Source organism: Cololabis saira, chromosome 12, assembly GCF_033807715.1.
Source record: "Cololabis saira isolate AMF1-May2022 chromosome 12, fColSai1.1, whole genome shotgun sequence".
NCBI lineage: Eukaryota > Metazoa > Chordata > Actinopteri > Beloniformes > Belonidae > Cololabis > Cololabis saira.
Window position 1 is genome coordinate 22,424,593 of NC_084598.1, and position 11,452 is coordinate 22,436,044.

General features: G+C 39.4%; 1 protein-coding gene across 9 annotated transcripts in view; it reads left to right on the plus strand.

Moving 5' to 3' along the window:
- Positions 1-9,632, plus strand: part of LOC133457115 (cyclin-dependent kinase 17-like) — a 47,389-nt gene extending 37,757 nt beyond the window's left edge. For 5 of the 9 annotated variants that reach the window (XM_061736016.1, XM_061736018.1, XM_061736022.1 and 2 more), the window contains 9 exons: positions 29-152; positions 1,148-1,268; positions 2,896-2,993; positions 3,106-3,211; positions 3,391-3,433; positions 3,546-3,636; positions 3,738-3,815; positions 4,792-4,913; positions 7,139-9,632. In XM_061736016.1, the coding sequence (XP_061592000.1) occupies positions 29-152; positions 1,148-1,268; positions 2,896-2,993; positions 3,106-3,211; positions 3,391-3,433; positions 3,546-3,636; positions 3,738-3,815; positions 4,792-4,895 (765 nt within the window). In that variant the 3' untranslated portion in view covers positions 4,896-4,913; positions 7,139-9,632. Of the gene's footprint in view, positions 1-28; positions 153-1,147; positions 1,269-2,895; positions 2,994-3,105; positions 3,212-3,390; positions 3,434-3,545; positions 3,637-3,737; positions 3,816-4,791; positions 4,914-6,063; positions 6,111-7,138 lie in introns of all 9 variants that reach the window. The other 4 variants (XM_061736019.1, XM_061736023.1, XR_009783837.1 and 1 more) reach the window with 3 other exon arrangements.
- Positions 9,633-11,452: the final 1,820 nt, after the last annotated feature.

An 11,452-nucleotide genomic window follows, 5' to 3' on the forward strand; every position in this document is an offset into this window, starting at 1 on the left:
TCGGTAACTCGTCTTCTCTCTTTCTCAGATCTTCTTATTTCAGCTTTTAAGAGGTCTGGCGTACTGCCACAGAAGGAAGGTCCTCCACAGAGACCTTAAACCCCAGAACTTGCTCATCAATGAAAAAGGAGAGCTCAAACTGGCAGACTTTGGTAAATTACAATATTTGTATATCTTTGGCTGATTTCACTGATCTGGGCTCATGTAAATCTAATCATTTTGCCATGTTCATCGTTCAATGGCAGCTAGGTTTCCTTTCCAAAATATTCAAAAGCTGATCTTGACTCATGCCTCGTGAAAACAAATGTTTTACCTAAAAAATATAAGCCTTTTTTTTTCAGTTCAGAATTTTATTTGAGAAACACTTATTAAGTGTGGCAACCTCTTGCATTTTCATCAAAGTAATACATTTAGTGACAAAATAATTTCTGTTTTGGCACTTTACTTGATATGAAAAGATAGCTATGACACTTTGAACAACATTAGGATGCTGTAAAATGGAATGGAGAGTTTGAACTAGTCACTCCTTTAGGCCAAACAGCTCATTATGCAGCATGACCACTTAAGTTTGATCACTCTCTACTGCCCCCTCCTGGTGAAACATGACAGATGTCATACATGACTGTTCAGACTCCAGTATGTGTGTGATTCAGTGGTGAATCGTGGGCAGCACGCTAGCTTGCTGGTCGGCACTGTTGCCTCACAGCTGGAGGGTTTCTGTCTCCGTGCTGGGAGTTTGCGTGCTCCTTCCGTACATGCGTGGGTTTTCTCCTGGTACTCTGGTTTCCTCCCACAGTATTAGGTTAAGTGATGGTTCTAAATTGACCCTGGGAGTGAGTGTGAGCACGTGCGCTGGTTTGTCTGCCTGTGTGACCCTGTGATGAACTGGTGACCTGTCATGGGTGTACCACGTTTCGGAGATAATTTCTTGAATTTTACACTTTATTAGGTACACCCGGTATACTTAATAAAGTGGTGAGTGCCTTGAGGTGAGTGGTGTGAGTGTATTATAAAGGTCAACAACAGTTTTGATAGGGCTTTTTGTTTTGTTTCTTTTTACAATCTGAACTCACAGTGCCCTGCCTACAGCACTGAAATAGAGGCAATATTATAATAATTTAGTGTCCCTTTCTGTGTTGGAATTCAGGTTTGGCTCGGGCGAAGTCTGTGCCCACGAAGACCTACTCAAATGAAGTTGTGACATTATGGTACCGACCTCCAGATGTCCTATTGGGCTCCACCGAATATTCGACTCCTATTGATATGTGGTGAGCAAGAACTGCAAATACTGTGAAAATCATCAATACTACCACTGTTGATCTTTTTCTCACAGAGGCTGAGGTTTATTTTTAAACTTAGCTCATCTGTACTGATAGTTGAGACGTAATTATATATTTGAATTTCTTTTGCCCCCATAAGCACATTGAATTATTGACCTACCTGTACATTTGGGTTTGTTTACAGGCCTGTGTTTTGATTCAGTCCTTAATTGTCTGTGACGGGAGTTTCTGACCTGTGATCAAAGCATGACCTTAGATGTAGCAACGTAAATGTTCACTTTGCCGCAGAGCCATGTGACTGCGCCTCCACCATACGGGGGAGACAAGATTGACCTGTAGACTAAAAGAAAGTGAAATGAGTCCGCTGGTATTCACCCGGTAGCCAACCAACAACAATTTTCCCTTTAAAACATGATAAAGGGTTTTGTTTTCCATTTTGAACCATACGTTAATATTTTCAGATAACAATCACCCATCCATCCCAAATAGTTCTGACAATTTACCAGATTTAAATCCAAATTCTTCCATTTATAACAAAAGTCATTCAGGATTAAGTAGGGTACAGTTGATTTTATGGATATTTTTGATTCTGCTGGTTCAGACACTGCTCCTCATGTCCCTAAAGTGACCACTTTAACCTTCTATGCTCATTACAAGAACATCTTATTCTTTATTCTGAAAGAAACTCTTACTGGAGAGGAATATGTTTTGTGTCACAGCGCCAGTATCAATCTAAAAAAAAAAAAAAAAATAGAAATAGTTGTGTCAGCATATTACTTTACAACAGATCAAGTTATCTCTTACAAAGGTAATCTATGTGCAAGCAGGGTCGTGGTCTCAGTTCAGACACAAATGAGTTATAGCATTTGCCCATATTCCAAAAAAAAACAACAAAAGTGTAAGTACTGTTAAAATGATATCCGCTTATTACATTTTAGCAGCTTAAATCTGGTATCTAAATAACTTTCTTACCAGTGGGAAACACTCGATCCACAAGAAGACTTTACTGTATCTCATCATTTCACTGTTTTCCCTTATTCCTACTGAAGCAGCACACATATATCCCGTTTTATCAAAAAGTCTCAAAGGTTTATTAGCAGCGAAAAATGAGTTGTTCCTCACTTAGATGTGGGAGGAACTTCATCCGACACCGTGTCTGCGTTGCGTTTCGTGAAGGTTTCAAATTCCTCCAAATGTAATGAGACAGACCTCTAGTTTTGGAAAGCTTTTAGACTAATAAATAAGTATACATTACTTATTCATTAGTCTACAAGCTAAAAGCAATGTAATCGATTGTAATCCATTTTCTTATCAGTTTATAAAACTATGTGGAAATGTATTATGCATAAAGTCATCAAAGTCCATTCCCGTTTTCCAAACAGGACAGCCAATGTAAAATATACTTTACTGTCTTGAGCTATGTTTTTGGCTAAATTTGTTAATAAATGTACAAGAATGCCAGTCAGTAAGCTCGGTCCAAAATGCTGCAAGTCCGCTGCTTGAATTTAACTTGTGGTATAATATTAATGAATGAGTGACATTTTAAAGATTTCAATCTATTTCTGTGTTATATTTGCACCAAAATGTACTTTCCTTGTTTCTGTCCTTCTTCCAGGGGTGTGGGCTGTATATTTTACGAAATGATCACAGGCAGACCTCTCTTCCCTGGATCGACCGTGGAGGATGAGCTTCACCTCATATTCCGCATCCTCGGTGGGACTTTAGTGAAACCTGGATGAGTCTCGGTTCATGCCGTGTTGCTGTTTGGTGCATTTGTGTCCGTGGAAACTCTGCATGTGTCCCTGACCCTCTTTATGTTCAACAGGTACTCCCACAGATGAGACTTGGCCTGGCATCACCACCAGTGAAGAGTTTAAGACTTACAATTTCCCCCACTACCACGCAGAGCCGCTCGTCAACCACGCACCCAGGTAGGCAGAGCTGTGTGTGTGTGTGTGTGTGTATTTGTAGATTAAGCATTTGTCATATTTTAGCTGGAATACCATTAGTTGCAGGATTAAAACATGAGAAACCATTCTGTACAGTTTAGATCAGAATTTTAACTCACTTTTCATCCTGCTCTCATTTATTCTTTCGGTTCCTGTTACAGAATAGACAGCGATGGTCATGACTTGCTTGCAAAGCTCTTACAGGTAAATTAATTACAAGTAAATTGCTGTTTATTGATTATGACTGCACCAATATGGTGGGCACATCGAATGGTCTGGATGAAACGTTCATGGCCGTATTTCTGCGTGTCTCTAGTTTGAAGCGAAGAAGCGCGTATCGGCTGAGGACGCTCTCAAACACTCGTACTTCAGGAGTCTCGGGGAGCAGGTTCTAACACTGGCTGATAGTGAGTACAGAAGTATGACGTAAATATCCACCTATCCTCTAAAGTACAGTATGTCTCACCAGCCCCGTGCTTTGTTGTTGTTTTTTACTTTTTTATTTTAGCTGCATCAATCTTCTCTGTAAAAGGCATTCAGCTTCAGAGAGACCTAGGAAAGAGATCTTCAGTCCACCCAGAGTCAAGTAAGTTTACCCGGATTGAAAAAGAACCCCAGAAAACAATTATGAATCTTGCACACAAATAGGACGAAAAAAAACCTTTCCCTGATCTTCCTCCTCTTCGCTCTCATGTTTCTTTTGGAGCGTGTGGTCGTGTCACAAACAGTACCAACCAGTAGACGGTTTGTGCTTCTGCTATGTACATAAACCCACCGTCCCAGTAATACCACAGCATACTGTCGTTATGTACTATGAAGCAATATTAAGCTGAAGCTTTAGGTCAGTGCTGGACAAAAAGTCCAACTATCATTGATTATTTGTATGTAATGTGTCAGTGACTCATATTCCAAACAAAAATCAGAAAAACGTGGATGTTTTGTTGCAAATGTCATGATCCCTACGTAATGAACGTTAAATACCTTGATGATACCTTGACTTTACTTCCATCACATTTTGATTTTAGTGAACCACCAGACTCAGGGTTTGATTGTGCTTGTCTTAAATGTATAAAGCTTATACACATTTTGCCAGTGAGCGAGTGAGCAGATCTATTTAGCCTTTGTCAGTCAGCCAACCACAAGAGCTAATCTTATATCAGTCTATTCATCAACTAATTAGCTATCAAGGTTTTTCAATTTATCTTGAGAAAGACTGAAGGCGTAGCACTATTAGAAAGCAGCTGCAGACTATTATCTTTGTCCAAGCATATGCATACATTAACCCTGCATTCCTGTTGTGCTTCCAACATTTTCTACTGTTAACTTCAGCGCTCCTGTCTTATGTCATAGTCTTGGTCTGTGTACGTGTGTTTTTTCTGCTTTCGTTGCCTCCATGTTGTGTTTCTGAAGAACTGTCCCTTCTCTGTGGTACCCATGCCTTCTTATTCTTCTCTGTTCATTGTCTCCTTAATCCTTTCTCTAATCTCCTTTGTGTACCCGCCTCCAACTCCTCCACAACACCTCGACATTCCCAACCTTCCCCTTTCCCTAAACCTAAAAAGCGATGGCCCATAAGCTAGGCTCTGCACCCTCGCAGTACTTCCAGAGAGACGCAGCCAATCCCAGGACTCAGAGTCACAATCTCTCCTCCACTTCCACTGGCTGAGTGGCCCCTACCATTCTGGTAAATACTGTCTCTTTCGCTCTGTCCGTCTTCTGTTTAGCTCTCCTTCTCCTTTTACTGTTTGACTGCTCTTTCTTCTTATCTATCAGAACTTTGTCTATGTTGCAATCCTACTTTACATATGACTCTCACACGTGTTAAACTTCACTAAATACCACCACATTCCACGTCCTTCATTGCAATCCCTGAATTTAAGTCTGATTTATACTTCACTGTTGACGCTACTTCTGGGTTGAGGTTCATGTGGAATTAAAATTCGCTGCAGTTCCTCGACCGACCGATAGCGGCTCCAAAAGTAAGTCTTTCACTCTGTGTTAAAAAGTCCAATTCAAAGGCATAAATACACGTATTACCAGCCTGGTTCAAAAAATATTTTTGTCCTCAATAATTTGGATTTCTTACCATGCCAGGAGAATTTAAAGCATTAAATTTAGTTTTATTATGAGTGAATCGACAGTCGGCTCAGTCAATGGCTGGCCGTTATCACTTCCTCATGATTGTCATGCTATAGCGTTTAGGGAAGCAACCGCCCATTTGTATCAGCTAAACGGAGACTGTTTTTTTTAATTTCGCCGTCGAGTCAATATGTTAAATGGTATATCCTGCTGTAAACGTCCGATGGCAGCTCTGCGGATGATTCGGCAGGATTCGGCTGAAGGAGCTGGGACCAAAGTTAGCTTAGATTGAGATGCAGCGGGCGTGTTCCTGTCGGCTTCTCAAACAACATGGCTGCAGGAAGTGCTTCAAACCCGGGCTTCAGAGAATGGGTCACGTGACCTCATGCTTCGTCCATCGTTATATACAAGACATTTGGACTGAGGTGCTACAGCGTAGCTTTAGCAAAGCAGTATCAATCAGTCTTAAAACTCCATAATTATTTATTTCTGGTTCAACGTTCATCCTTTTGTCTTTATAAATTGAATTTCATCCATTGGTAGTTGAACTAGCGTAGTTCATTCCGCCCTCCCTCCTCCCACTAAACTCAGACCGTGTACCTACAAGCACCATCTCAGCTTTCACCTACCTAATCCTGTGAGACAAACCCAGCGTTGAGGTGTTGATTTCAGGGCTCAATGGAGCAACATTATATCTTTAAAAGCAAAGATTGTGAACGGAGAACTGGGAGTCATGTGACTGTTTTTGCCTGCAGTCCTGTTTAGGTTTCTCCAACGAGAGATGTAACCTTTTCATGAGCCTGTAAGTGGCGGTTGTGTGTAGAGTGCGTTTGCTTGGCTGCTTTTTTCCTTGGCATGCATATGAGTATTTTACAGTTTTATTGCTATATTTTACAATTATTGGTAAGTATGGGAAACGTAAGACAACGCCACACAGAGAAGTAAATTACTGTGAGACCAGCGTTTTCTTTCCTCTGATATACACTATATGGACAAAAACCTGCACTTCTTTGTACTTCTGAGCTTCCAGTCTTATGTTAACAAATGCATTGTCTGGAATTTTTGCGTTAATATCCACAGATGTGCATTTTATTTGTTTTGTATTCCTGGAAAAAAAACTCTATAAAGTTATGGCCACTTTGTCCCGACTAAAAGAGGTTTTGAGTACAAAAAAACAATATGAGTTTATCAAGTTGGGTATAATTCAGACCTTTTCTGTCCTTGTCACTATCTCGCCTTACTAAACCAATTCCAAATAAAACTATTAGGCTGATCTAACACGTCTCTAAAGCTGTCAAAAAATGTTATAACCCACGTGAGGATATTTTTTAGTTGTTTGATCTAGTAGTACCAAAAATGTTTGTAATGTTTGTGCATCAAGGGCTGCAACAATATTAATTGTATCTGATACTAATTTGACTGATATTAATAGTATCAGTAATAACTGATACATAATTACACAGAATATCAACACTACTGTAAAAGTGTAATCATTAATTAAGTTCAGTAAAAATGGATTTTATTATGACCATAATCTTTTAGTATTCATGAACGGGGAAGTGCCAGAACTATAGCCTCCGGGAATTTTAAAAGGGATTTTCCACTATTTTGTGAATAATTAACTTAGCAGAAGGTTGACTAATCAAAAATATAATGAATTGAAACCCACATTGTTGCAGCCTTGTGTGTCCAGTATTTTTGGCCACGTTGTGTGCTTGTGTTTGTGGTGTGCAGTGAAATTTGCAGGTGTAAGTTGAGGTCTGTTTGTCCCAAATGAATCCAAAATGTATTTTCACGTGTCTCTTTCTCTTCTGTGTCTGTCTCTCTCAGCCCAGGGGAAGAACAGGAGGCAGAGTGTGTTGTTTTAGTGCTGGCGGGGGCGATGAGACGAGGAGGACAGTGACACATGCAGCTGTCTTGTCAGACGTAGGATCACTGACCCTGCCACACACGAACTGAAGGAGTGACGCACACCCTGCCACATAAAGACACAGTCATACCGGAGACATGAACACACATACAGAAAACGTGTTAACAAAAACCACAGAAATATACAGCTGACAGATTCAAACTTAAAAACTTAAAAACTCAGCCCAAACCCCCAAAAGATGAACAGCTGAAAAAAAAAATGAAAAAAAAAAAAATGTGCGTGATGCTGGAAGAAAAGTGGGAGACTATATGATTCTCCTTGCTGCTACAACCACTGCTGCCCAGAAGAGGGCGGCATTAGGACGTGAGCTGTTTTAAAGCAGAACTTGCTGTATTGGTGAGGCGTGTGGAAGAAGGTGCAGAAATCAACACAAGTCGGAGGCAAGAAGAGAAACATGTGGCCCTTATTGCCCTCTTATGTGTTTTTCAGACTATTGTTGTACATACATAGACTGAGCTGTAGAAGTCTGCTTTTCATAACATGCCTCAGCCTGAATCCAAACTCTTAAGTATTGTACCTCAGTCCCAAACCTTTGCCTAACTTCTTGACCCTTTATTACATGATCTCTCTCTCTCTCTCTCTCTCTCTCTCTCTCTCTCTCTCTCTCTCTCTCTCTCTCTCTCTCTCTCTCTCTCTCTCTCTCTCTCTCTCAGCCCTTTTCTCTCATTCTCTATCCTTTTCTATCTGTCTCACACTCAGTCACGCTGATGATTCACTTGAAAAATGATGAGTGTGTAAATCATTGAAGTTTACAGAGATAAACCTTTGCACCTTATTGTCCAGCAGAGGTCAGGGTGGCTGTCTTTATGTTACCTCATCAACCCGTCAAGCAGAGCAGGATTAAAAGTACCTGAATGATGTTTTTTTTCAAATTGACAAAGCAGAAATAAACAACGGCTCAGTAACCACAGAAATTGGACAGACAGTTGCACTACTAAAGTACTCTACAATTAGAAACATGTTTCAGTCCTCACACCAGAAGCAGACATTTCTTACACATTCATAAAGCTGTAAACAGCACTACACTACAAAACGATGTTGTTCAATACACAAAAAGGACGTAAGGACAGAAGTAAAGGATGTGTACAAATCCTCACCTGCTTGTTCTTAGACACCCCCCTCCTCTTTTGCCTTGACCGAGAACTTGTCTCAATTTGTTGTCTGACGTACAGGTGTTCAACTGGTCTCTTTGCACCTGATTTTACCTCTTTAACAAAGGTAGATCATCCAAACCCTCCCATCTTGTGTCCAACTCTGTGCATTTTTCCCCCACTCCTTTTCTTTAACAAAAAAAAAAAAACAAAACAAGAAAAAGAAATAAAAACCTGTATATACGATCATGAGTTTTCCTTTGTCAGAAGCAATGATAATTCCAGGATGCTGTTCTCAGTCTCAACGGTGGGCGGCTGACTGTGGACGTGTTGCACATTCCTTGAGCTCAGGACTTATTGCTTGTGTTGTTTTGTGAACGCTCTGAAGGCGCAGATGGTCGTGTATGTCTCCCCAGTAGAGCAAATCATGGTGTGAATCCCTTGACAGAAGAAGAGTCAGTCTTTGGTGTCATTCTCTCGTTATTATTTGACCATCATGTCGCTGTTGAGAGACTACCTTACCCATGTCCTTTCTGGTCATCTCGTTAAGCATGTTTCTGTACTAAGCACATGTTTTTTTTTAATTGGTATGTGAAATAGCTGCTGCAGAAAAAGGAATACCTCCTTTATATTTTGCATGGGACATAACCTTATTATATAATTTTTACACCAAAAAAAAAAAGTACAAATAAAAGAAACACATTATCACCTGGAGAATGTACCAAAAATAACACGAAGACAATGAGAAACACGCTGTAAAGCCACGGTGTGACATGCTGGCAGGGACCAGGTAGCTCGTAACATAAATCTGACTCAACTTCAGCAGGAAATCAGATGCTGTTGGGCGGCCCGTCTAACCGGGCTGCAACATCTCTGACTGCACTGTCATCACTCCAGGCTGCCAGAAACAAGAGGACCAAAATGTCAGTCCTCTAAGCACACAACTGTTTCACAGACCAATCAGCTGACATGTCAACATGTACTGTATCGGTAGGAAGGCCCGTGAGCGTAGGCTGGAGTTCCCTGTACCTCAGGCACTGAGTGCGGGTCAGTTCTTCAGCTTTCTCTAAACTGATATTCAGAAAGACTGAAGCGATCCCACTTGTGTGCCTGTCAGAAGGACTACTTATTCCCCCAGAGTGTGACGGTATGTAGCATGTACATAGATAATCCCTCACTCTGTATATACAAAAGTGTACAGGTTTGATACAGCTATTCACATTCTGGGTTTTTTTTCTTTTCTTTATTGAAAGTCATAGCAATATTTCTGTAATCAATAAAAAAAAAAGCCATGGAAATGAGATGGGTGTGATTGATTTGTGTTTTTCTTTTTAGGAAGATGGAATTGACTGAATGATCAAACTTTGAAACTTTGCTGCATTGATCTTTGATACATTTTTTTATTTAATATCCAGAAAGGTTACAATGAGTTATCATGTCTTCATGTTTCTTTCCCTTTTTTTTCCTTTTTCTTTGAGTCAATAAAAGCCACAATGATCATATAAATGTGACGGACGTCTGTTGGTGTGTGAGGAGTGTGTAGCATGGTTGAGCAGAGACCCTGAGGGGAGATATGAACACCAAATAGTGGCCAATAAAACTATTAGACTGTTTGTAATGTCATGAATGTTTATTGTTACAGGCAAGACATTTCAATTTCTTTACTGCCAAATTCATTTAACAATTAGGAACATAAATGGCAACTTTATACTGTTCACTACATTATGAAACGTCTCAGCTACAACATTCAGACACATATGCAAGCAGACGTTTGACAAGTGAGTTCGTTTTCACTTGTATCTTACAGCACGCTCTATAAACCCTTACAAACAAGTCTGGATGTTGTAAACTGCCTTTTTTTAAAAACAAAAAGAGCAAGCAAAAACAGTTGAAATATTGAATGTTGAAAATGCGACCAGTCACGGGGTTGGCAGAGAGTCATAAAGCAGGTACTCAGGAACATAATATGAATTTTAACATATATATCTCCATGTATTTCTGCACTTCTTGGTCAGTACCATATGGATTAATTATATCCATCCTGATTACAATGATGTTAACTCAATTTTTTGTGTTTACTGTAGGCATAAAAACATAATTCACATAAAAATGATGACACCATTCAAAAAAAGCTTTAGCTTAGTACTTTGTGCTGTACTACAACTTCCATAATGGTTAAAAATTATTAACAATTAAATTATAGTAAATTGAATCAATTATAAGGTTATAAATGGTTTAGGATTATGTTACTCATTTGGGCCTTTCTCATCACAGTTTTGGATTTTTTTTAAACCTTAAAGTAGCACAATGTAACTTTTCCACCTTAATATCATACTTCCAGAGTCATTGTGATGGTACATCAACTTACAACAGGTTTAATGACACTTCTGTCATGGCTCAAGGGGTCTGTATCGCCTTCACTGACACTATGTAACTTCGAGGAGCATCGTAGGAACCCTTCCACACTACTGGTAAAGCACTACCGCTTTTGTCCAAAGGAGCCGCCAAACTCAACAAAAGCTGAAAGTTACATGGTGCTTTGCCCAAGCAAAAACTAGTTTTAGCAAAGTGTTGTTTTTTTTTTTAAATTTTCCCTACCTTGAATTGCCTTGTTGCTGAAATGTGCTATATAAATACACTTTTTCAATATTTTTTATTGGATCCAGGCAAAATACATATTGACAGTAATGCAATCTGTATCCATTTCCTTTTTCTTTCTTTTTTTCAACAGAAACACTTAATCCCCAGACCCTATTCCCTCCCATTCCACCCACTCATGGACTTCGTATTAACCACATGGCCAGTATGAGAATAATCAGTTCCATTGATGTGAAAATGGTAAAACAAAACAGGAAGGAATGACATAATAAAGGAGGAGTAATTATATGAGTAATATACAGCAAACAATAAAAATGAAATGAAATAAAAGAGTCAACTATCAGCTGTAAAATGATAGAATGAATCATCACGTTGCAATTTATTAAAATGCCAAGTATGTAAAAAAAGATACAGACAGAGTCTTGATCTAGTTACAGGACTGTCTAAGAAAATTAGAATATTGTGATTTTCTGTAATGCAATTACAAAAACAAAAATGTCATACATTCTGGATTCATTACAAATC